This window comes from Artemia franciscana, chromosome 9 (genome assembly GCF_032884065.1).
Source record: "Artemia franciscana chromosome 9, ASM3288406v1, whole genome shotgun sequence".
Classification (NCBI taxonomy): Eukaryota; Metazoa; Arthropoda; class Branchiopoda; order Anostraca; family Artemiidae; genus Artemia; species Artemia franciscana.
The window spans coordinates 37473744-37501208 of NC_088871.1; the positions used below are offsets into that span (position 1 = coordinate 37473744).

At 34.7% G+C, this 27465-nt stretch overlaps 1 protein-coding gene across 1 annotated transcript; it reads left to right on the plus strand.

Moving 5' to 3' along the window:
* Positions 1–27127, plus strand: LOC136031372 (uncharacterized). Its single transcript, XM_065710879.1, has 3 exons — positions 1–35; positions 23054–23153; positions 26721–27127. Exons 2-3 carry the CDS (start codon positions 23057–23059, stop codon positions 27056–27058), a joined length of 435 nt encoding a protein of 144 aa, XP_065566951.1. The 5' UTR covers positions 1–35; positions 23054–23056; the 3' UTR covers positions 27059–27127.
* Positions 27128–27465: the final 338 nt, after the last annotated feature.

Genomic DNA, 27465 nt, shown 5'->3' on the forward strand with positions numbered 1-27465 from the left:
TTAATGGCGTTCTTTTTGAATTAGGAGCAAATGTCGTAAGCGATAATTGAAACAAAACAGTCAAGAAAGGTCCGAAATCTGCTGCTGCTGCTGCTGCGATAATTGAAACAAAAAGTCTTCCCTTTTAGCAAATATGTTTTATTGTTTGTACAAATAGCCTTGATAAAAATATTAAATTTATTGATACTTAATAGCTGAATCACAACTTTGTTCTTACCATTAACTTACAAGGCCTTACTACAATTCTTCAAAAACTATGATAACCTATGGCAAAAAATGTGATCCCAGGATATAAATTAATGTCCTAAGACAAAAATAAAATAGATGAAAAATATATGATTTACTTTCTCTAGAGGTATCACTAGCTGAAGTTTTGGGGTGGTGGAAGGGGAAGAGGCTATGAATTTTACTGGACTCTAGTCATTTTACCAACTGAGCTGGATTATATTGCTGTTAGAATTACTTCATTTTATTTTAAGAATGGTTTTCTTTGGACTGGGTAAGTTATTTTATTAGTTACATTGACTGATGGAAGGAAATGATAGCCTAGAAACTTAACCAAAGAAGATGAGTCTCAGTCAATAAAAAAATAAAGTAATCTTAACAGCAATATTACCCAAATCAGTTGGTTGAAAAGCCATTCAGTAAACTATTGCTACCCCCCCCCTTCCACAATGTTTGGCTATTGCTATTCTTGGTCCCAGGCACAGGCATAAGCTCTTCAAAATCCTGGAAAAAGGTGGTTCCTAGAAAAAATGAGGGATTTTTAACTTATAAAGGAGTGGCTAGATTTGAATAAAATTTCATATTTAGAAGGACCTTGGGTAAAATTCTAGTTAATTGACTTCTTGCTATCTGAGAAAGGGTTTAGGTTAGGAAAATGAAACTTTCAGGGATGAATCTACAGACTAAAGTATGTCCCAGGAAGATATTGTGCAGCAACTACCTCCACTCCTCCTCCTTCTAAATGACCCTGACCTTTGATTACCTTTAAAAATATGTGTATTATAAAAGTGAAACCTTGCAAAATAGATCTTCAGCTTAATTGAAGTACAACAAAATTGTTTTCAGCTTCATAACTTTGCTCAATTCCATTTTATAAGGTTTTAAAGATATGCAAATACATTTCCTAAATTTTGAGATAAAAACTGATATGGCTCAAAATTCTACTCAAATAACAAGAATTGCATTTTTCAGAACTAAAGGTAGAGAAAAAGCAACTAGTAACTGAAAATTAATGTAAAATGTTGTTTTGTCAAAATTTCAATAGGTATAAAACCTGTCATGTAGGCAAATTTCAGGGCCCTCAAGAGGAAGAAGGAGTAGAGGTGGGTACTTCAAAATACCTTCCTGGGACACACTTTAGCCTGCACACTCATCCCTGAAAGTTTCATTTTCCTAACATAAACCCTTTCCAAGATAACAAGAAGTCAATTATCTAGAATTTTACTGGACCTTGTAACTCAGATACCTTATTTTAAATCCCAACTGGATCCAGCCTCATTGGGGGAGGGGGGAGCTAGAAATCTTGGAAAACGCTTAAAGCAGAGAGATTAGGATAAAACTTGGTGAGAAGAATAAAAACATGTCCAAGATACATGACTGATATAACTAGACTGGATCTGCTCTCTTTGATTGAGTTGGGGGGGATTATTCAGGAAAAATTAGAAAAAATGAGGTATTTGTAACTTACAAACAGGTGATCAGATTTTAACAAAATTTGATATTTAGAAGGATCTTGTGCCTTAGAGCTCTTACTTTAAATCCTGACCAAATTCAGTAACATTAGGGGGAGTTGAGGGGGAAACCAGAATTCTTGGAAAATGTGAAAATTGAGGTATCTTTATCTTACAAGTAGGTGATCAAATCTTAATAAAAGTTGATATATAGAAGGATCTCATGTCTCAGATGCTCCATTTTCAACTTGAATTGGATCCAGAGACATAGGGGTTAGAGAGGGGAAACAGAAATCTTGAAAATGCTTAGAGTAGAGAGATTGCAATGAAACTTGATGGGAAGAATAAGCACAAGTTATAGATTCATGATTGACATAATTGGAATGGATCTGTTCACTTTGGAGGAGCTGGGGGCTGTTGATTTGGAAAAATTAGGAAAATTGAGGTGCTTTTAACTTAAGAATGGGTGACCAGATCTAAATGAAATTTGATATTTAGAAGGAATTAATGTCTCAGAGTTCTTATTTCAAATCCTGACCAGATCTGTTGACATTGGGGGGAGTTGGAGGTGGAAACCAGAAATCGTGGAAAATACTTATTGTAGAGAAATCAGAATGAAACTTGGTGGGTAGAATAAGCAAATGTCATAGGTAAGTTATTGATGTAACCATACTAAATCCAATATCTTTGGGGGAGTTAGGGGGTGGGGTTCATTGCTTTGGCAAGTTTGGTGCTTCTGGATGTGCTAGGACAATGAAAATTGGTAGGCATGTCCAGGAGCTGCACAAATTGACTTGATAAAATTGTTTTCCCTGATTAAACCATCTGGGGAGCTGAAGGGAGACAAAAAATGAGGTATTTATAACTTACAAGTGGGTGATCAGATCTTAATGAATTTTGATATTTAGAAGGACCTCATGATTCAGAGCTCTTATTTTAAATTCTGACCTGCATTAAGCCTCTGATTTTCCTTTTAAATCAATCTATTGATTCTTAGAATTTTGCTAGAGCTCAAACCATATGAGCTCTTGGCTTGTCTGGCCTTTATCACAAGTGCCATATGAGCTTTTAGCTCTTGTTTTTGTAAGGAGTTGCTACTGGAACTGTAATTGTAAGTGAATTGTTATGAGAGAACAGAATCAAGAAATATTTACTGAAATTGACTTTAAAGAAGCTTTACAAAAAGGTAACTTTACAGAAAAAATTAAAACAAGCAAAAATTACTACAAATGGAAGTTTGGCTGCTAAATACCTTCTGAAGCCCCCTCTATCTTCTAGTTATTTCACTGCCAATATAAATTCCTAAGTCTTAAGGTAGTTTACTATAATCTAATTGCAGCATAACCAAGAACTTGTCTCAAATTTCTTCCCTGCTTACTATTTAATCACCACAAAAAAGTAATAGCAAGTCTAGATGCTGAAGCCTTAGCAGGGAATATTATTTAGCTTAGTTAGCTTAGTTTTAATTAGCTAGAAGCTTAGTTAGGCTAGTAATTACTAGATAAAATTGCAAAAAAAAGCTAACTACAGTATTCAAATACAATTCAAAATTACTAAATATACCAAGAAATGTTAAACCTACACTAAAGACTTAAAAAATGAATATTCTACATGCTTATAAAAGAAACAAAGCTGTTTTAAATTACTAACAACATTAAACAGGAAATTTAATTGGTTATATAGAAACTCAAACAATCTAATCTCCACAAAATAGAAAAAAAGCAGGAACCCCATTTTAAATGAAAAATCTGCATGCAGTGTTGCCATTTTTGATAGTAGTTGGTATTAAATTAAAAAAGAAATGTGAAAAATCACCAGTCAAAAGCATCAAAAGCAGATATTTCAAATTTTACAAACCATTTCGTTATATTTCGTTATACAGACTATTTTTAAGGAACTCTTATAGACTGTTTTACTAATTTTATGGACTATATTAGACAGATTCTTTGAATTTTAGTATAGGTAGATAATAGGTAGCCTTTGATTCAAGCTTAGCTCTGTTTGCTTTTTTGGATATTTGTCCCTTGTCTATATTGTGTGTTAAATAAAAATATGAAAATCATTAAAAAAAAAAAAAAAATCTAGAATCTTGTCAAGTTTGATTAATTGTTTTACTTATTAATTTTCATGGCTCAATGTGGCAACACTAACAAAAAGGTAACACTGTCCTAAAACCTTTATAATTTTGAAACAGCCAAAACAAATGTCTTAGAAAATCCCAGTTATCATATATGACTAGACCTATATATATATATATATATATATATATATATATATATATATATATATATATATATATATATATATATATATATATATATATATATATATATATATATATATATATATATATATATATATATTTATTCCTACTTTAAGGATTGCAAAGAATCGATCTATTATTAATGACAAAAACAAAGTAAATACATAACTGCAAAATTTAGTTATGGGTACAATAAAAGATAAATCGCTTGTTTATGTTTGATTTGAACAGAATCACACACATAAACAGCTGAAATTAATTCAAAATCTAGATTTTGTTGCCATGCACTTGGATTTATTTTGTAAAAATGGCTCTTAGTTCTATAGAAAGCAAGATTTTATAGAATTTATAACAGCTTGAAGGAGATATAACAGCTTGAGAAATATTTTTTTTTCTCACAGACGTTTTTGTAAAAAGAATAGAAAAGGTATTCAGTTTTGGTACTGAATTGGTAATTATACAGAACACATCCAAGAAGTGAAGTTAGCTTAATCCTAATGGAATATGCCAAAAATTTCATGAAAATATAATACATTATTAACAAAATTCTGGAAACTACAACAAAGAATTATAGAAAGTCTAGAACGCATTGTATTAAATACCTAACATAATTTGACCTAACCAAACTAACAACTCTAAATATTGAATATTCACTTAGAATATACCAACTACGCAGTTATTCTACCGAGCTTAAGCTGTTTGTATCTGAATACTGACAGCCAAACCGGTTTTTCTGAGACCTTAGATATACAAATTCAGCTGTTTTTTTTTTGGTTATTTCAGCTGTTGTGTTGAGTTGAGGTCACCTTTCATCTTCAAGGACCTTAGGACCAGATTTTGGGTTGTTTCTCATTCTTCAATGTGCAGTAAACTTCCGACTGCTATAAATTGAAAGATGACACTATATGCCATTTTATAGATAAGGCAATACACATTTCCAAGTTTTATCAGTCTTAGACAAAAAATTCCAGTATAAGATCAGTTGTTGTCAATGAATGCTCAATCTTCCATGTAGCATGATTTATCTGTATTGGTAAACCATTCAATGCAAAACAATCCTGAATCTTTTTTCTGCAATTTATAAATGATGGACAATCAAACAAAACATGTTTCAATGTTTAATTTATTCCACAGTTTTCGCAGTCGGGATTTCAACCATTAAAACGTCCCATATAACTAACTTTCTGCACCAAAATGTCCTTATCAAATCATGGTATATTCCAAGATTTGATTTGGTTGAGGTCATGCTGTGATTGCTTATCCTGCTTGTTGCTCTGTTACATAACAATAGTTGGTCATTCATTGTTATCTTTTGTATTATGTTAGCAATTTTGCGTATTTCTTTTGGTGTGTCTGGCATTAAAACTTCACCATCCAATATGTCTTCTTTTGCTAATTTGTCTACAGCCTCATTACCAGGGATCCTAGCTTGATCGGGCAACCATTTCAAAGATATAGACCACCCACTATAGGAATAATTAAAATGAAATTTGTATATTGATTTTTTTTTGCTAAATGGCTTTCTTATAGTTTTGATTGGACGATTTTGAAAAAAAAGAGTGGACAAGGAGCCATAGTTGCCCTCTAATTTTTTGGTTATTTCAAAAGGCAACTAGAACTTATAATTTTTAACGAACGTTTTTATTAGTAAAAAATATACGAAACTTACGAATCAACTTACGCAACGAACTTCTATATTCGTATATATTTATTATGCATATAGTGGGGTTTTTCCCCCTCGTTAATACCTCGCTCTTTACACCAAAGCTTAAATTTTGTCCCAATTCTTTAAGAATGACCTCTGAATCACATAGGCCATAGAATAAATAGTTCAAATTACTAAAAATACTTTAGCGTAAAAAACGAGGTATTTAGGAGGAGATGAACCCAACATATATGTGATAATCTCTGTTCGTGTTAAGTTTTAATGCTGCTCCTTACTTTCAGTTGAAAAAAAACTTTTTCTTATTTATTTTTCATTTTTTAAGTAATGCTTGAAAATCCTGCGCTCCATCATGAAATTTCTCTTCCCTTATGACAAATTCCTTCAAGGAAAGAACTCCCCATGTAGCCCCCTCCTATCGACCCCCCAACCAAAAAAATCCCCTGAAAACGTCTATACAGTTCCCAATAACCATTACTATATGGAAAAACTGTTCAAAGTTTGTAACTTGCGGCCCCTCCCCCGAGGACTGTGGGGGAGTAAGTCATCCCAAAAAGCATTATTATTATGTTTTTCGACTATGCTGAAAAAATAGCTATCTCAAAATTTTGATCCGTTGACATTGGGAAAAAATGAGCTAGGGACGGGGCCTTGGTGCCCTCCAATTTTTTGGGTCACTTGAAAAGGGCACTAAAATCTTCCAATTTCCGTTAGAATGAGCCCTCTACCGACATTCTAGGACCACTCGGTCCGTACAATCATCCCTGGAAAAAAAAAAAAACAACAAACAAACAAATAAAAACGCACCCGTGATTGGTCTTCTAGCAAAAAATATGAAGTTCCACATTTTTGTAGGTAGAAGCTTGAAATTTCTACAATAGGGATCTCTAATACGCTGAATGCGATGGTGAAATTTTCGTTAAGATTCTATAACCTTTAGGGTTTTCCCCCCTATTTTCCAAAATAAGGCAAATCTTCCGACAGCCCTCTTCCAACATTCTAGGACCACTTGGTCCGTACGTTCACCCCTGAAAAAAAAAAAACAAATAACAAACAAATAAACACGCACCCGTGGTCGGTCTTCTGGCAAAAAATACGAAGTTCCACATTTTTGTAGGTAGGAGCTTGAAACTTCTACAATAAAGATCACTAATACGCTGAATGCGATGGTGTAATTTTCGTTAAGATCCTTTATAACTTTTAGGGTTTTTTCCCCTATTTTCCCAAATAAGGCAAATTTTCTCAGGCTCGTAATTTTTGACGAGTAACACTAAATTTGATGAAACTTATGTATTTAAAATCAGCATAAAAATCCAATTCTTTTGATGTATCTATCAGAATCAAAATTCCGATTTTTAGTTTCGTTTACAATTCAGCCGGGTTGCTCCTTACTCGTTACCACGAACTGTTTGATTTTGGCTAAATTTTGTCGAAATCTGTTTAATGTCTCCTACCTATTGTCTTTGAATACTTTGGTTAGCATTTTTTGTCGCAATTTTATTTAGCAATTACTAAGCTAACTAAGCTAACAGCAATTGATTACTGCTTACACATAAGGTGTAACTCCTTTATTCAAGAAATAATCTTCCCAGCTAAGGCCCAGGAGTTTAGACTTGCTCTTACTTTTTTGTGGTGATTAAATAGCAAGGAGGGAATGAAAACTAGACACGTTACAGGTTATGCCGGGATGAGATTATAATAAATGACCTTAAGGCTTAGGATATTATAGTGGCGTTGGAATAGCTAGAAGATAGAGGGGGGGGGGGCTTCATAAGTTATTTAGCAGCTAAACTCCCGTTTATAGTAATATTTGCTCGTTTTAGTTTCTTTCCTGTAAAGTTACCTTTTTGTAAAGTTTCTTTAAGTTCAATTTTGTTAAATATTTCTTGCTTCTGTTCTCTAATAACAATTCACTTACAATTACAGTTCCAGTAACAACTCCCTTAAAAAAAACTATTTATAAAAGTAGTTCCAACTAAACTATTTTGTCAACATTGTCATGTTTAGTCATGTGTCATTGTCATGTTCAACATTGTCAACATTGTCAATGTTTGTCAACATTGTCAACATGTCCAACTAAACTATTTTGTCAACATTGTCATGCTGTTTACTAATCTTGGACATAAGTGAAGATTTAAGCCAATAGAACAACGTGAAGTGATTAAAGATAGCAAACTATCATTCTTATAATTAGCAGAACCTTTTAAAATAATACTATCAGCTACCTTGTGCCTCTTAAATCAGAGAGCTACTGCTTATATCTCTTTTGCTGCAGAGGATTTTTAGCCTATTTTGTGTACCTCTCAAGTAAGAGGATGCTCTCATGAGGATGTTTTTGTTTTTACAAGAAACCTACATGACTTTGAGTCACTCCGAGTGACAAGAACTTGATTTTCTAAGCTTTAGGATTTTTTTACAACATCAGAAGCAGAGATTAGGGGGGGGGGGGAGGAGAAGGCATTCAGGAATAGTTAGACTTGGACCAGTGAAAGGGGGGGACTTTGAACGATGGAAGCAAGGTACAAGATCGTTGACAGTCTTAATTCTGGTTAATTCTGAAAAATTATTCTGAATAGGTTAATTCTGAAAAATTTGAAAAATGAGGTATTTTTTACTTACGAAGGAGTGATCGGATCCTAATGAAATTTGATGTTTGGAAGGATATTGTGTCTCAGAGCTCTTATTTTAAATCCCGACTGGATTCGATGACATTGTGGGGAGTTGGGGGGGGGGGGGTAAAATATTGAAAAACGCTTAGAGTGGAGGGATCGGGATGAAACATGGTGGGAAAAAGAACCTCAAGTCCTAGATATGTGATTCACATAACTGGAACGGATCCGCTCTCTTTGGGGGAGCTGGGGGGAGGGTTAATTCTGGAAAATTAGAACAAAATGAGGTATTTTTAACTTACGAAGGAGTGATCGGATCTTAATGAAATTTGATTTTTGGAAGGATATCGTAGCTCAGAGCTCTTATTTTAAATCCCGAACGGATCCGGCGACATTGGGGGGAGTTACGGGGGACCTAAAATCTTGGAAAACGCTTAAAGTGGAGGGATCGGGATGAAACTTGGTGGGAAGAATAAGCACAAGTCCAAGATATGTGATGGAAATAACTGGACTGGATCCGCTATCTTTGGTAGAGTTGGGGGGGGGGAGTAATTCGGAAAAATTAGAAAAAATGAGGTATTTGTAACTTACGAATGAGTGATCAGATTTTAATAAAATTTGATCTTTAGAAGGATCTTGTGCTTTAGAACTCTCATTTTAAATCCCGGCCATACCCGATGACATTGTGGGCAGATGGAGGAAGAAACCGGAAATCTTGCCTAGAGGAAAACACCTAGAGTGGAGAGATCGGGATGAAACTTGATGGGAAGAATAAGCACAAGTTATAGATACGTGATTGACATAATTGAAACTGATCCGTTTTCTTTAGGGGAGCTGGGGGTTTCTAATTTGGAATAATTAGAAAAATTGAGGTATTTTAGCTTGAGAACGGGTTATCGGATCTTACTGAAATTTGATATTTAGGAGGAACTCATGTCTCAGAGATCTTATTTCAAATCCCGACCAGATCTGTTAACATGGGAGGGAGTTGGAGGGGGGAACTGGAAATCTTGAAAAACGCTTATAAATGTCATAGATACGTGATTGACGTAACCGGACTGGATCCGCTCTCTTTGGGGGAGTTAGGGGGGTGAAGTTTAGTGCTTTGGTGAGTTTGGTGCTTCTGGACCTGATAGGACGATGAAAATTGGTGGGTGTGTCAGGGAGCTGCACAAATTGACTTGATAAAGTCGTTTTCTCCGATTTGACCATCTGGGGGCCAAAATTAGAAAAATTAGAAGACAAATTATTATTAATTTTTCTATTAGAGAAAACTATTAGAGAAAAATAGAGGAAAAATTGGAAAAGTTGAGGTATTTTTAACTTACAAGTGGGTGTTCGGATCTTAATGAATTTTGATATTTAGAAGGAGCTCGTGACTCAGAGCTCTTATTTTAAATCTCGACCGGCATTAAGCCTCTGATTTTCCTTTTAAAGCAAGCTATCGATTCTTAGAATTTTGCCAGAGCTCATACCATATGAGCTCTTGGCTCTTCTGATCTCGTCACAAGTGCAATATGAGCTCTTAGCTCTTGTTTTTATGGCACTTGGTATTTACCAAGGGACATAGAGTGATCGCAAGTTCTGTTGGTCTGTCTATCCTGATTTTGCTAGTTTAGTCACTTTCAGATAAGCTAGGATGCTGAAATTTGGCAGGCGTATCAGGAACCAGACATGATTAAATGAGAAATGGTCGTTTCCTCAATTCGACCATCTGAGGGGGAGTGGGGGAGTAATTCGAAAAAATTAGAAAAATGAGTACTTTTAACTTATGAATAAGTGATTGGATCTTAATGACATTTAATATTTAGAAGGATATAATGTCTCTGAGCTCTTATTTTAAATCCCGACCGGATCTGGTGACATTTGGGGGATTTGGGGGGGGGGGAGAAACCTAAAATCCTGGAAAACACTTAGAGTGGAGAGGTCGGGATGAAACTTGGTGGGAAAAATAAGCACAAGTCCTAGATACATGACAGACATAACTGGAACTGATCCGTCTCTTTGGGAGAGTTGCGGGGGGGGGGGAGGAGGCTTAATTCTGAAAATTAGAAAAAATGAGGTATTTTTAAATTATGAAGGAGTGATCCGATCTTAATGAAATCTCATATTTAGAAGGACCTTGTGACTCCGATCTCTTATTTTAAATCCCGAACAGATCCAGTGTATTTGGGGGGGGAGTGGGGGGACCAGGAATTCCAAGATACATGACTGACATAACCAGACCGGATCCGCTCTCTTTGGTGGAGCTGGGGGGTGGGTAATTTGGTAAAATTAGAAGAAATGAGGTATTTGTAACTAACAAACAGGCGATCAGATCTTAATGAACTTTGAAATTTAGAAGGATCTTGTGCTTTAAAGCTCTCATTTTAAATCCCAACCAGATCCGGTGACGTTGGGGGGAGTTGGAGGGGTAAATCAGAATTATTAGAAAACGTGAAAATTGAGGTATCTTTATCTTATGAATGGGTGATTAGGTCTTAATGAAACTTAATAAAAGGATCTAATGTATCAGATGCTTCATTTTCAATTCTAATCGGATCCGGGAACATAAGGGGTTGGAGGGGGGAAACCGAATTCTTGGAAAATGCTTAGAGTGGATAGATTGGGATGAAACTTGACGGAAAGAATAAGCATAAGCTCTAGATACGTGATTGACATAATTGGAACGGATCCGCTCTCTTTGGAGGAGTTGGGGGGATTTCCAGTGCTTTGGCGAGTTTGGTGTTTCTAGACGTGCTAGTACAATGAAAATTTGTAGGCGCGTCTGGGACCTGCACAAACTGACTTGATACCCGATTCAACCATTTGGAGGGCTGGAGAGAGAGGAAAATTGAAAAAATTAGAGGTATTTTTTACTTATGAATGGGTGATCAGATCATGATGAAATTTGATATTTAGAAGGACCTATGTCTTAGAGCTCTTATTTTGAATCCCGACTGTATCCGGTGATATTGGGGGAGTTGGAGGATCTGAATGACATTCAATATTTAGAAGGATATCATGTCTCAAAGCTCTTATTTTAAATACCCCGGTCTGGTGACATTGGGGGGAGTTGGTGGGGGAGGGGAGAAACAGGAAATCTTGGAAAAAGAGATTGGGATGAAACTTGGCGGGAAGAATAAGCACAAGTCCTAGATACATGATTGACATAATCAGCTTTAATCCGCTCTCTTTTGGGGAGTTGGGGGGGGGTCTTAATTTGGAAAAATTAGAAAAATTGAGGTATTTTTAAGTTAAGAATGGGCGACCAGATCTTAATGAAATTTGATATTTAGAAGTAAATCATGTCTTGGAGCTCTTATTTTAAATCCCGACCAGATCCGGCGACATTGGAGGGAGTTGGAGGGGGAAACTGGAAATGATGGAAAACGCTTAGAGTGGAGAAATGGGATGAAACCTTGTGGGTTGAATAAGCAAATGTCGCAGATACATGGTTGACGTAACCGGACTGGATCCGCTCTCTTTGGGGGAGTTAGGGGGAGGCAGTGATTTGGTGAGTTTGGTGCTTCTGGACGTGCTAGGACAATGAAAATTTGTAGGTGTGTCAGGGACCTGCACAAATTAAGTTGATAAAGTTGCATTTCCCGGTTTGACCCTCTGGGGGGCTGAAGGGACAGGATAAATTGGATAAAATTAGGTATTTTTAACTTATGAGTGGGAGATCAGATCTTAATGAATTTTGATATTTAGAAGGACCTCGTGTCTCAGAGCTCTTATTTTAAATCCTGATTCCTGACCGGCATTTAGCTCTGATTTTCTTTTTATATCAATCTATTAGTTCTTAGAATTTTGCTAGAGCTCATACCATATGGGCTCTTGGCTCTTCTGACCTTGTCACAAGTGCTATATGAGCTCTTAGCTCATGTTTAAATTACTCATTCCTATTCTAAGTTTGGCACACCAAAACCAAAACACTTTAAAGTGAGTTTCATTGCTTTATTTTATTTGATAATAGACCAAATATCTGATAATTTTATCTCTATTCAGTATTTTAGGTTCTATGTAAATATGGTAGTCATCAGATAGTTTATGATAACAAACTGTAAGTAAGTAGCAACACAGCTGAATAGTAATTGAAACTCTAAAAAACAACAGATATATCAAATGGATTGGCTTATTATGCTGGTACCAAATATATAAGATACTTTAAGTCCAGTGTTATTCTTCAAAGACTACAAGCCTGAGAAAATTTGTTAAATTTTGGAAAAAGGGGGAAATCACTCCATAAAAATATCAAAGAAACTTAACGAATATAACACCTTCTGATTCAGCATATCAGAGAACGCAATTATATAGGGTTAAAGCTTCTATCTGCCAAAATGTGGTCTTTCCCAGAAGATTCTGTGGTCTTTCCCAGAAGATTCCGCGCCCTTTCCCCCCAAAATTGTTTGATCAAAATTTAGGGATACCTCAGCTATTTTGATTGGCATAGTTGAGAGACCCAATAACTTTGCCTTTGGAGTTAGTTTGATCACCCACAGCCTCTGGGTAAAGGTCTCAAAAATATATTATTTGCCCAATGTTTACATATAATATCTGTTATCTGGAAGTATGCATTCTGTTTTTGGGTAAAGGAATGAATTATCTGCTGGAGGATTTTCTGCAGGGAGAACTTCCCTTTGGAAAATATATTTCTGCAGGATAAAATTTTAAGGGGAAATTTTGCACCGGGGGGATTGGTCAGAATTCCTAAACAAAATTCTCTTTTTAAACTCAATCTTACGCGTGGAAATGTTAAGGGTAATTGTCCGGGATAGATTTTTAATGGTATTGAATTGTCTAGATGATTTTCCCGGGGAAAGGAATAATTTTTCCATGGAATTGGAGATGGATTTCCTGGCATTTTAAAAAACCATTTGAAATAAAATAATTTTTTTTTCAGTCTGAAAGTGTGCCTAAGAAGCAACATTAAAATGAACAAAAACTATTACATATACGAAGGGGATTGTTTACTACGCGGGTCCAATCCTTACTTGAGCCTGAAAACGAAGTTATAACCAATTTTGGCTCCCAAATTCTTTCAACATAATTCCATTTTGAACTTGCCCTCGAAAATTCCCTGAATCTTGAAGACTTGTCCCTGAAAACTCCCTGAATTTTTAAAACTTGTCCCTGAATGTTGAGATTCGAGAGTGGAAGCCCTGCCAAAGAATGTGAGACTCCTATCAGCTCACATTCTAGTGTTTTATTTATTAGGCTACTTGTTTTTTCATAAACTAGTTTTGATATTAGACTTGCATTTTTAAGTTCAGTACTAATGTTACTTTATGAAAGAAGGCCAATAGAATTCAAAAATTAGGGAAAATAAAGTTATGACTAGAGGATTCTCAGCAAAAAAAACTTAGGTTCGTAAAATAATGATAAAATTATATCAAGTAGACAGATGGCCGCATTAGAGGAACCAGTTGTTATACAAGTGTAGCAGAAGTGGCTATTAAATTTGGAGAAGAGTATTTAATAGGGATAAAATAGTATATTTGTTTTTTTCCCTACCTGATTTCTGTTCTATAAGTAGCCTTAATTAAGTTTTTTTTTATTTGTTATCTTTAATACTTAATCCAACTCATTAAATCACATTGTCCAGCAACTAAGGTAAATCCTATGATGATTCTAGTGTGGAATGACACACATTGGCTGCATTCCACTGGGTCTTCCATGGTTGCATTTGCCAGTTGTAATCAACTCCAGATTTAAAGGCATTGGCAATAGAAACTGTTAACATTTCATTAGTCAATAAATTCTAGTTGTACACAATTCTGTCGGAGACAAAGGGGTTTGCTGTATATATCTAGTGTCTCTTCTAAAACAAATGAGTGACTTCTAGTCCTCTGCTGGGTGTCTAGTTAGAGATAAGATGGAGTACTATCACTGGTTAATAACTTCTTAGACATAACCTTGTCCCCCCTTTGTCTGCTATAAACTAGCAAAGCTTGCTTAAGTTTTCTTAATCCTATAGGATAGTCAAGACTTTTGTACCCTTCTATACATTTCGTGGCCTTTATTTTAAGTGACACAAGGACAATTACATCATCCTTATTAATAGGGAATGCGACAGTCATACCATTTTCTATGACAGGCCATTTTTTTTTATTTTAATTTTATTTTATTTTGGTTATGGTCTACCAACAATCATTTTGGTATGGTATTTGACTTTTTATTTGTTATCTATAATAAGCCCTAGATCTTTTTCTTCAGTAGCTACAGAAATAGGTTGAGAATGTGCATTATTAGTATTTATATTGTATACATGATCAGCAATAGTTTCCCAAAAAGGATAGCTCTGCACTTCGCTGCCTGTTTAGAAAAATAGCTAATATTGCCTTGTAAGGTAGTGTCTCCATTTAGTGGGCCAATTAGGAGGCTTCTCAGGGAAGTTTTTTGGGTCCTACACTGTTTAATACGCTTCTCCCTTTACCAGCAGTTAATTAACTCTTTATACAGACAACCTAAAGCTTCTTGGACTAGCTTTGTCCTGTGAAGATCATGCCCTGCTATAAAGTAATCTTCAACTGGTGGGTCAATGGGCTGAGGCCTAGCTTCTTGAAATCAATGTTGCCAAGTGTATCATTCAGTTTGACAAACTGAATTCTTGCTACTCTTTTTTTTCCTAGGTCACCCTCTCTCCTCTGTAAATAATGAGCAGGATCTTAATGTCACTATTGACAATGAACTAAAATTCTACACTCATGCTAAGAGTTTTGCTGCTTGGGCTATTTTGACCCTGGGACTGATTAAGCGTACTATTTCTACTTGTTTCACTAAAGTTATCAGTCTTCTATATAAGGGACTTGTGCATCCTAAGCTTGAAGTTAGAATGTCTTTTGCCTCCCCATATTTAAAAAAAAAGACAAAAAAGCTCTTGAAGATATGCAGAGACATGCCAAAAATGTGATATCTGGCATGTGGGAGCTTTTCTACCCTGTAAGACTAGAAAAGCTGAATCTCTCTTTACTTGTTTACAAGAGAAAGAGAGGGGATGCTATTTTAGCCTACAAGTTATTGAGGGCTAATCCTCTCCCAGCATTATTCCCTACTGTTGGTACCAACTCAAGAACTAGAGGTCATCATCTGAAACTTGTCAATTAGTCCACAATATCTAGAATCTACACTCAATTCTTTCCATCATGCATTGTCAACAGCTGGAACAAACTATCCAATTAAACAGTTACTGCTGAATCTGTTGATGTTTCCCAACAAAACCTAAATGCTGAGTGGTCCTCTAGATAGTGTAAACTCAATTAGAATACTACTGAACATGGAACAGCACCTGGAGACTAATGCACTTTGTATACAACTCAAGTCATCATTCTGGAGCTCTACAAGAAGAAATCTTTAGATCGCTCCTAGCTGCAGTTTAAGGTAATTTAAGGTAGTAATTTTAGAATTGTCAACATAAAGACTTTGTTATTTTATAACTCCATATGGGGCATCATTAGTATAGATATCAAACAATGTTGACCCAAGCAAATTACCTTGTGAACTCCACTGATGACTGTCGTTATTTCAGAAAAGAAAGATTGGCCTCCATCAGTATATCAAGAAGGCCGTGTTTCTATTTGTCAAGAAGGCCATTATTCAGCTGGTTGTGACTGAATTAATATCAATAGTATGTAGCTTTATTTTTAGTCTTCGGCAAAGTCAAGAAGCAAAACATCTACATCTACTTCTTTATCAATAAGTTAAATTATGTATCAGAAGCATCTAGGAGGTATGTTTGATTTTCTTTGTCAAACTCTATGCTGGTTTTGGTAAGGAGCTTACTAGAATCAAGCTGCTTAATTAGCCTACAGCTGAATTCACAAGACTTTCCAATACTTTACCCATGGCTAATGTCATACTGATGGGTCTGTAGTTCTCAGCAACATCCTTTTTACCCCCCTTTGGGAATCGGGGTAGGCCTAATGTGTGCTGGTCTTCAATTATCTGGTACTACTGAGGTGTCCAGTGAACTTTAAAATAGTTATTGGCTCAGCTAAAACTGAACATGCTTTCTTCAAAAGTCTATGGGCAATACCTCTAGGACCTGCTGACTTATTATGATCCAACCTTTCCAACTGTCTACACACTAACTTAGAATCAAGTCTGAGGGTTTGTAAAGCATTATCAATTGGGTACAATGGCTCTTCTGGTAGAGTTGCACTATCTGAAGTGCGAATTAGTAATCAACTGACCTTGAGATGCTAATTGAGTCACCGAGTGTCTACCTAGTTTTTTCTGCAATGCTGATTTCCAAAATTACTTGGGATTATCTTTTGTCTCTATTGCCAGAAATTATTTATATTCTGCAGTTACTTTTCTTGTCAAATTTCTGAGGTTATTTCTATCTTGTTTGAACTAAGCAAATGCGAAGAAGATTTACATAGAAAGAAGATTTGTTAGTGTTTTAAAAAGTAGAGTTGAGAGCAAGTGTCAAACTTCAGCGTAAAGAGCGGGGTGTTGAGGAGGGAGCTGCCTCTTTCATGTACGAAGTAATTTCTGTTCGTTTTAAGTTTTAATGTCGCTCCTTACTTTCAGTTAAAAAAAACTTATTTTTTTATTTAATTTCTGAACTTTTTTTAATTAATGCATGTTTTGGTTTTGGCTCTCTGCAGATAAATAATTAAAACGAAATTTACATATTTTTTTTTTGGCTAAATGGCTTTCTCATCGTTTTGATCGAATGATTTTGAGAAAAAAGGAGGGGGGAGGAGGCCTAGTTGCCTCCTCAATTTTATGGTTACTTAAAAGGGCGACTAGAACTTTTGATTTTTTTACAAACGTTTTTATTAGTAAAAGATATACGTAACTTACGAATTAGCTTACTCAACGAACTTCTGTATTCTTTTGTTTTTGTGACGTATATGAGGGGGTTTATCCCCTCGTCAGTACCTTGCTCTTTACAATAAAGCTTAAATTTTGTCCCAATTCCTTAAGAATGTCCGCTGAATCACAAACGAAGTAGAATAAAATAGTTGAAATTACTAAAAAATACTTTAGCATAAAGAGCAAGGTATTAGGAGGAGGTGAACCCCTCATATTCGTAATGATTTCTGTTCATTTTAAGTTTTAATGCTGCTCCTTACTTTCCCCAATCCAAAACTTCTTCATATTTATTTTTTCATTGTTTTTTTTTAATAATGCTAGAAACTCCTGCGCTCCCTTCATGGAAATTTTTTCCCCCATGACAAATTCCTCCATGGACTTCCCCCAACATACCTCCCTCTTCTCAACTTCCCAATAACCATTACTATTTATAAGCACTGGTCAAAGTTTGTAACTTGTAGCCCCTCCCACGGGGGAGTAAGTCGTCCCCAAAGACATAGTTATAAGGTTTTTAGACTATGCTGAATCTTATAAAGGGTAATATAACTTTTCATTTCCGTTAGAATGAGCCGTGTCGCAATATTGTAGGACTACTGGGTCGATACGATCAGCCCTGGGAAAAAAAAGAAAGAAAACAAATAAACACGCATCCGTGATCTACTTTCTGGCAAAAAATTCAAATTTCCACATTTTTGTAGATAGGAGCTTTCTACAGTCCTGTGGTGGCGCAGTGGATTTGACCTTAGCTTGGTAATACGGGACCCAGAGATCGAATCACGCTGCAGGAATGCACTGCAGGGCCGACGCAGGGACCATAGTAGTCAAGAAGCGTCGTTAATTCTTAAATAAAAAAAGGAGCTTTCTACAGTAAGGTTCTCTGATACGCTGAATGTGATGGTGTGATTTTCGTTAAGATTTTATAACTTTTAGGGGGTGTTTTCCCCTATTTTCTAAAATAAGGCAAATTTTCTCAGGCTCATAACTTTTGATGGATAAGACTAAACTTGATGAAACTTATATATTTAAAACCAGCATTAAAATGCGATTCTTTTGATGTAGCTATTGGCATCAAACTTCCGTTTTTTGGAGTCTTGGTTACTATTGAGCCGGGTCACTCCTTACTACAGTTCGTTACCGCGAACTGTTTGATAAGTTCAATGACATATTCAGTGTATCTTCGGTTGATTATCCTGGTATGAAACCTAATTGTTGTTTATTGAGGTTCACATGCATGCATGTGACTCGTAATGTAATCGGGCAGAAATACGTTCTGCTCTAACAGATACTGATGCACTCAAATCTTCAAAGTCCAAGTCATGAATTTTTCTATGTTTCAAGCCTCGCTAGGACCCCGGTCACTTGTTTCTTCAAAGTACCTGTTTCTTGGAAATGCCTGTGCCCAACTTGTCATGTAATCGCGCACATGTAGGTTTGATGCGCTCAAATTGCTTTCTTCCTCGTATTTTTTAAATGTAGATTCCTATGCTTCACCTGATTTAGAATGAAGAACACTCCATAACGGCACAGTTAGTGGGGTTAAAATCCCCAAAAGAGTTTACAACGTCTGAATGAAGACTTTAGAAATTAGCGCTTTTTGAAATAGCGAATTCCCGCTATTTCAATTTCGTCACTTGATCTCATGGAATTACCATTAACAGTACTAGCTGAATCGCTTTAGGGCTGAATCGCGTTATCTTCAATATTAGTGCAAGACAATTGACCTTTACTCTCAAATTTTTTTCTCCTAGAGGCTGCAAGATCGGAGCAACATCTGAAAACCCATTCACAAAGTCTATTTAATACTGTCTGGCTTGTTTCGCTAATTGCACCTTTATTGCTGCTTTTCAGACACACAATTATGCTGTAAAATTTCCATTCAGTACATCTTTCAAAGACGTTTTTGTTTCCATGAGTAATCAAGTAATTAAGGAGAATTAATGCATTGTGGACATGGCGCCAATCATTTGTGTCCAACATTCTTTTTTTGATGACGTCCATTATTTGGTCCAATTGAACATCATCATGAGTACATCGAGCGAGTTCCATAAAATTTTCAATTTTAGGGTAACTTTTGTCGTTGCAGGTAGCACTCCGTGTTAATTGTTCTACATGGCTGTAGCCTAGGAGTTTATTTTTCATAATTCTTTTTGGACTCATGAATAATTTTTTGAAGGAAATTTTTTTTTGATAATCTTCTTGAAAATATTCAGTAATTGGTTTCTCTTCTTTAGATTTGCTAAAGCTGCCAAAAAAGCCTCTCTTAAGTGCTACATTCTTATCACCTTGAACAATAAAGTCTTTAGCAATAAATGCTTCATCTTCAATTTCCGAAAATTTGGTCATAATAGATTAAAACTTATCAATTAAAACAATTCACCTGGATTGAAACTTCAATTGCAACATGTACTGTTGAAGAAGGTAAAAATTGTGTTTGTGGAATAAATGTATCTGGCATAGCTGGAAAAAGTACTTATATTTTTTTCCCATGTGTAGAGGATAATATTGCAATTTCTATTTTGGGTGATTTTCTTTTTGAGAGAGAGAGAGAGAGGAATACATTTATTAACAAAAATAACGGTGACGTCATCTTTCAACAATGATTGGGGAAACCTATTGGGTTGTATATGATGGTCGTTTCATTCTATTATCTAGTAATACATATTCACACCTCACCTATAAATAAAAAAACTGAAATCATTAACAACTTCCCAAAAGTTAATGTTTCAACCCACTCTTGAACTGGCTATCATTTTCTGGTCCCTTTAAAGCCTCCGGGAGAGAATTCCATAACTGTGGTCCTGCGAAACGCAGAAATAAAGATCCTCTTTGAATACTCCGAACCTCAGACACTATATCTGAAGAATGCCTACTTTCATAAAAATGATAAAATGTTCACTCCGATCCATAACAATTTAGACATCGATAAATAAAAATAGCTACTTGATAATCTCTTAACTTATAAACATTGAGATTTTTCAGTTTAGTGGAGTAATACAAAGTACTATTTCTAGATCTCACGTAATCTCCTAAAACACGAACAACTTTATTTTGTAAAATTTTAACTCTTTTAAAATTTAACACAAAAGAACTAGTTCACAGCAAATAACCATAAGACAGATATGGATTGATAAAGAAAATGATAGAGGACCATTAGAATTCTTGGTGGAAGCTCATTTCTTAGCGTTCTTTTAAGACCCAAAATTATTGCCACTTTTGTTGCTACTGCATCACAGTGTGGTTCCAAAGTCAAATTGCAGTCAAGATAAAAACCTAAATATTTAACACTAAAAGCTTGATTTAAAAATACACCATTCAGACATTTTTTTTTTAATAATTGAAGTATTATCCAAAGCTTGTTCTTCCTATTCATACATCTAAATAAACCTTCAGTAGCCCAAGGACAAATTGGTGCTTTTTTCTCCCATATTTAACTATTTTTTTTTAATATTCTTTAAAGAAAAAAATTGATTGAAGAAAAAACGGTTTTAATTTCTATAAAGCAGTGAACAAAAATAAAATATATAAACTACACTTTAATCAAAAAAAAAAAAATAAAAATGCTCCGAATATTTCGGCCCCACGTCCGGGAGCCTTTCTCAGCGGAAAAAAAATACAAACCGACAATTTAAGACTTTTTTTTTAAGAAATCATAAATAAAATGCCACCACAAATAAAACACCCCAAAAAATATAAACAATAAAATAAATAAGAAACAAACTCACATTATAAAACAAAAATCGTGCACTGACGGTAATAACTTTAGAATAAAACTAAAGCAATTGTATATAATGAAACTTTCCTCTGCCACATTCGGTGTATAAATGGGAATATTATAAAACAAAACTCCTGCACTGACGGTAATAACTTTAAAATAAAGCTAAAGCAATTGTATATAATGAAACCTTCCTCTGCCACATTCGGTGTATAAATCACCGAATTTGGTATTCGGTAAAAGATTTAGAATAAAATCTTTAGTTTTATTCTAAAGTTATTACCGTCAGTGCAGGAGTTTTGGTTTATAATATTCCCATTTATACACCGAATGTGGCAGAGGAAAGTTTCATTGTACACTATTGCTTTACTTTTATTCTAAAGTTATTACCATCAGTGCAGGAGTTTTGTTTTATAATGTGAGTTTGTTTCTTATTTATTTTATTGTTTATATTTTTTGTGGTGTTTTATTTGTCGTGGCATTTTATTTATGATGTCTTAAAAAAAAGTCTTAAATTGTCGGTTTGTAATTTTTTTTTCCGCTGAGAAAGGCTCCCGGACGTGGGGCCGGAATATTCGGAGTATTTTTATTTTTTTTTTTTAGTTAAAGTGTAGTTTATATATTTTATTTTTGTTCACTGCTTTATAGAAACTAAAGCCGTTTTTTCTTCAATCAGTTTTTTCGTAAATGGAAAAGCAGTGTGGTCTAAGAAATCATTCTTTAAAGAAATTTGTAAAATTAGTATACAATATATTGAAACCTTTGTTCATATTTCCTTTTTTCCAAATTACATAGACGTGTTAATTGCTCTAATTCAGCTTGTAAAAACCTTAACCACATCTGGAAAATGATAAAAATCAGATCAAATAAGTGACGTCATACTCAAAAAGAAAGAAAGAGAAACAATAGGAAAAGAAAAAAGGGGAAAATCGAACAAAGAAGGGTCAAAAATCACTGTGCTAAAAGTACAAAAAGATCAGCTGAGAAACTACCTTTGGAGATTGAGATAGAGGGATATCAGAAAGGATGGAGTTTCATAGTTGAATGGATTGATCAACAGGAGACCTCTGAGCTACCTGACCTACCTGAGCCTACCTGAGTCTACCCATGGAAAAAACTGTTGTAGAGACGGTGTAAGTGTACCATGAAAAGAAGAATACTCTAAACAAAAATTACTTTTACTTACAAACGATCGAGCAGAACTATTCCACTATCGAGGTCAGAAGAAGGGTATAGCCAGGGGAGAAGAAAAGTAGCCTTCACTGCTCTATTTTGGACATCTTTGATGATGACTGAAGCTGAGAGTGGAAATAAATATGGTTACCTCTCTTCGTGAATGAGAAACATAGAAAAAGAAAAAAAAATGGAATTGACTTGTTCGGCGGAAAAAGGTCTATAAATAAATTTACATAATTAAGTCATGTCCCAAGTTTCGCAACCTTTTGTCTGAAAATTGTTTGCAATTTTACCCAAAATGGAGTTGCATCATTTGCCAGTTCCATTGCAAAATTGTTTTAGGCTAGAATTGAAAGTGGTTGCACTTGAGTTTGACTACAGTTTTACACAGAAAGAAATGGCTTCCTCTTTATAGTCTATCATACCGTTTTTCACTAATTCAGAGAAGAAGCATGAAACTTTAAAGAACTAATTTGCTGCTCAAATTCGGGTATAGCGAGGTATTTTAAGTTTCCATTTTCACCCCTTTCCTGCTTTTTAAAGCTAATATCTGAATGAAGATTGCAAATTTCATTAAGTACCAACCAATATTACTATTTGGATCCTAGTTTGTATGCTTAATTAAAAGTAAAATTCGTGAATTTTTCCTAGAATCCATGATGTTGAGTTTGTTCGAGACTAGCCCATGAGAGTTTAGTCATAATATGTGTAAATTTAAAGAGACTAATGATAGGATCCTATGTCAGTATACATTTATTAATGATTTGGTTTGCTCATTAACTAGAAATATAAAATGGCTGAGAGGTAATCAAAATGAAATATTTCAAGTAATACCCGCCGTCTTTCAGAACGCCCCTGTTTTCAGAACCGTGCTTGGCCATTGTCATCACTGTAACTTCCAGTATTCTAATCTTGGTTTACAGACTTATATTCCTATTATTTGATACTATTTCCAACTCACTGGGCCTTTACTACTCTACTTTTAACATCTTAACTGCATCCACTATCTTGACTAATAATACTACCTAGCTAAGTGCTGTTGTTTTTGTTACCCAACTTCTTCTTGCTACCCATCTTGTTACCCAACTTCATCTCTTCACTTCCTCCCAGTCTAAGTGACTTTCTCTCATCAGAGTTTCTTTCTTGTAGACAATGAGTGTTTCTCAAAGAATTAATCACATGGAATTAATTAGTACAGTTACAGATCTTATAAGGAAGCTGGACTATCCTCGGATACTACAGAATGAATGTAAGTTATTTGTATTAGGATATTATTATTATATGTATTATATGTATGTATGTATTATATGTATGTATTTAGGGTAATATATATGTATTAGGATGTAATTTAGGATAGTGCCATGAGTAGTACTGGTGCTTTGTAGTACCATAGAGGAAGAAAGGGAATGTTTTAGGTCTCCTTTCGTTGCAATAGGCATGTTTTGTGACCTAATATGCAATACTCTTCTTATTATTTGCAATGTTCTGACTAGGATCTGGTCATCTTTATAGAAATTCAAGCCAGTTTTAAAACCCTCTCCTGGCCTTTTCTAGGCAAATCTATGTTTAGCAATTTTAAAAACAGAATAACTTGTTCATATTACTTCTGTATAAGTTATAAAGTTGCATTCATTTTTAACTTGTGCTTTGGGAAACTATTATCCGAAGTCATTTTTTGGTTACTTCAAATGAGGGTTCAACAGAGTAAATAGATTCATCAAGTATTGTGATTAAAATGGTTGAAGGCCTGCAGTACATTAAGCTTTTATTTTATGTGTTTGTTGTAAAAGAAATCTTGAAAAGCAAGGATCTTTAATAAATGAAACTCAGTGATATACCGGGAATGTGTTTGTCATCGTAAGGGAGGTAGCTTTTGTGAAGCTAATATTTTGAGTTTAATCCTCTAAAGTCATTTACTGACCTTATCAGTTTCCCTTAATCAGTTTCCCTGCACCTAATCAAGATGTTAGCTCTTAAGTTTCAAGTTTCTTTTTTTCTAAAGTAATTCGTTTACTCTTTTTGTCGTTTGCAGTAATTGCTGGAGGTCCTAACTTTAGATATTGAGCCTGTTTGTTTTCCGACATTGACATCAGTTAGTTTGGTCTAAATAGTTTAAATGACCCATGTTCTTTGACGTTTATTCGAAAAAAGTAATAATAAATAAAAAAGGTCAATAATTAAACAATGAAATTTCAAGACACATTTAATAAAATATAAATGACAATAAGTAGTAAAATGTATGTGCATAAAATCATGATATAGTAAAACATGATTCTTCTTTTTCTTCCTAAAAAGTATAGTTCAAAGAGAGTCACTAGTTTTTGCTGAAATATAGTTGGTGAATTCAAATTGCATATTTAATTATTTTACAATTGTTTTGGTGACTTATTTCCTGAATAAATTTCCATGACGCTAAGAATCCCCCCAGGAATTTTGTTGTAGGTTTTTCAAGTCGTTAACTGGAAAGGGTTGCATTCAATTACAATTTATTTGGATATGTTTAGGTACACCTTCTATATTTAATTACCAAATATATATTTACTAGCCGAATAACCTGTCGTATATAGTAATGCCACTCACCAAGGGGTTCCAAATCATGGGAATATAGGGAGGAAGGGAGGGGTAAAAATATGACGAGACGAAAAACTTTTCTTACAAAGATAGCATAACATTTTTGCGTTACCTTCAAATATTCGTGCTCAAATATTTTGTAATCGAAAATAGAGTTACACGTTCGTGGCACGGAGCAACATGGCTCAATAGTAACTCAAACTAAAAAAAAAACGGATAAAAATAGACACGTTAAAAAAAATAGCTTTTTATGTATTTTGCAAATATATATGATTCTTTAAGTTTAATGTTACCCATCAAAAGCTATGAGTCCGAAAAATTTTTCCTGATTTGTGAAAAAAGGCGGTAACATCCCCAAAAAGTCACGAAACCTTATTGGAAACCGCATCATCAGATTCAGCATATCATTGAAACATACTGTGACGGTTTCAAGCTCCCATCTGCGAAAATCTGGGATTTTGTATCTTCTTGCTAGAAGAAAAATCGGATGCTTGTTATTTTTTTTTCTTTGTTCTTCCCAGGGGCGATCATATCGAGCCAGAGGTACTAGAAGATCGGGGCTCATTTGAATGAAAATTTGAAGTTCTTGGATTTTTTTAAGTGATCAAGAAGATTGGAAGGCAACTAGCCCCCCCCCTCGCCCTTTTACCCCTAAAGTCGTCCAATCATAGCATAGTTGGAAGATCCAATAACTATGTATATAACTATGACCCCCACCCCATAGCCCCCGGGAAAAGGGCTGAAAGGTTTGAAATTTACCCATTGTTTGCATACAGTATTTGTCATTGGCAAGAATGCATAAATTCTTCGCAAGGGGGATGTTCTACGGGATAATTTTTTGCTGGGACGGAAGTTTCCGGGGATGAACTTTTCAGGAGAAACTTTACACAGAGATAACTTTCTAGAATTAATATATGAAACTCGTTTTATGTGTCGCACTTTCTATTTGGTGACTCAATATTACATTTGGAGCTGTTCTGGTGAAATTGTCTGGGGTAAATGTCCAGTGGGGGTGTAATTCTCTGGATGATTTTTCCACGCAGAGATATCCTGCGGAAGGAATTTTCCACAGAGAAATTTTCCGCTGAAAAATCTTTCTATTGGGGGGGGGGGGGGGTTCTGGAAAAATTTCCACATAGAGGGGATTTCTGGAATGACTTGAAAAATAATCAGAAATTAAAGAAAAAACAAGTCTTTTTTTCACTGAAAGTAGGCCCTATGCCAAGGAGAATTTTTAAGGCGGAATGATTTGCCAGAATTTTTCTGGGTGAATGCTCACCGAGGATTGCATTGTCCGGGGGCAATATATATATATATATATATATATATATATATATATATATATATATATATATATATATATATATTATATATATATATATATATATATATATATATATATATATATATATATATAACGAAAAGAGAAATCACCGATGCAACAGCACAAACACATTAAAAAAAAGAAAAAAAAGGGGGAGACAGAAGGAGAAAAGGAAGACTGTTTTCCTAAATTAGTGATTAATATAGACCAGCACTTGAATGAGGCCTTAACCCTACTCATCCATACAATCACATAGGTCAAACAGCATAGCCATACACAATCAACCATAAAGAATAATCCATGGATAGGCAGTCATGTAGTCAATAAGTATAAGTCGTCATTTACCAAACAATAAAAACAGTAAAGACAAATAATTCAGAGGCAACAACCCAACACAAGGGCTCATCAGGAGAATACACTTGCCTATAGGGTTTCGGCACTTTAAATTTTCGTTACATATATTCAGTTACAAAAAATTCATTCAGTTACTAAAAAATTCAGTTACAGAGTTCAGGAAAGCTTGATTACCAGCGAAGAGGATTTGAATAGACGATATAATGCATACTTTGATTTGCCGGTTATTTAGCGGAAAAAATGTGTAAAATTTCTTGGTGTTTGTTGATGTGGTTGAGCGTAGAAAATATGCTAAAGCGTATTTGAGTATAGGCTTATCAAATTGGCTGGTCATTTTTGTGCTGTTTCGATAGTTGATGTTTTTTTTTCATTAAGCAATCTTTCAAATATAAAAGTTTGACTAATCTAAAATACAGACTAAAAAGTACAGACCGTTTCGTTCATTTATTTGCCTCATGAATGTCCCATTTATTCTATAGGAAGAACACACATTGTGTTTTTTTCCTTTGAGTAGATTACTCACCTTATTTTTTGAAGGACACTTTAATTTAAAAAATTTCATTGTAGTAACGCCATCGCAGCCAGAGCTTTTGCTGCTTCACGCTCTTCTTGGTGCTACCCTTCTTGATGCATTAGCCTTGTTCGACTCGAAAAAATTCAGCTTCTTACCTGGTTCGCGTAAAAGCTACTACAGTGTGTCTCATGGCTATCAAATTCACTGTAGAGGAGGGCCAGTATTTTTGACAGATGACATTAGTAGATGCACATGTCAAGAATTTAGAGTCTCTGTTTTAAAGAAGAAATTAAATATATTGTGTACTCATCAGTTGATGGCTTTGCTGGTTATAGAGAATCCTGATGGTGACAGAATGCTAAATAGTGCAAGGTTAAATGGTTTAAGATGAGTCTTGATTGAAAATATGTTATTAATTTTGTAAGCGGTTTGTATAAATAATTCTAGAAGTCTAATGTCAGTCATCCACTTTTTAACTAGATTTATAATAGCCTTCAGCTCAGTAAGAAACTGACTAAGCTACAATTATGGAAAAATTAAACATTATTTTCAGTAAACTCGTGATGCATGAATATATGGGATCAGATTCAGGTTGCTTTCCACGTCATTACTAGAATTAATTATTCATTTTTGATTATAATTAATGATTAGCTTATGATTTTATTATTATATTTATGATTATAGTATCATATTATTTTATTATATACTAATGATTAATTATTATAATTACTGATTAAAGATGATTAATTTTTTGATTAATTTAAGAAATTACACCCTACCAATTTGAACATCTATGTT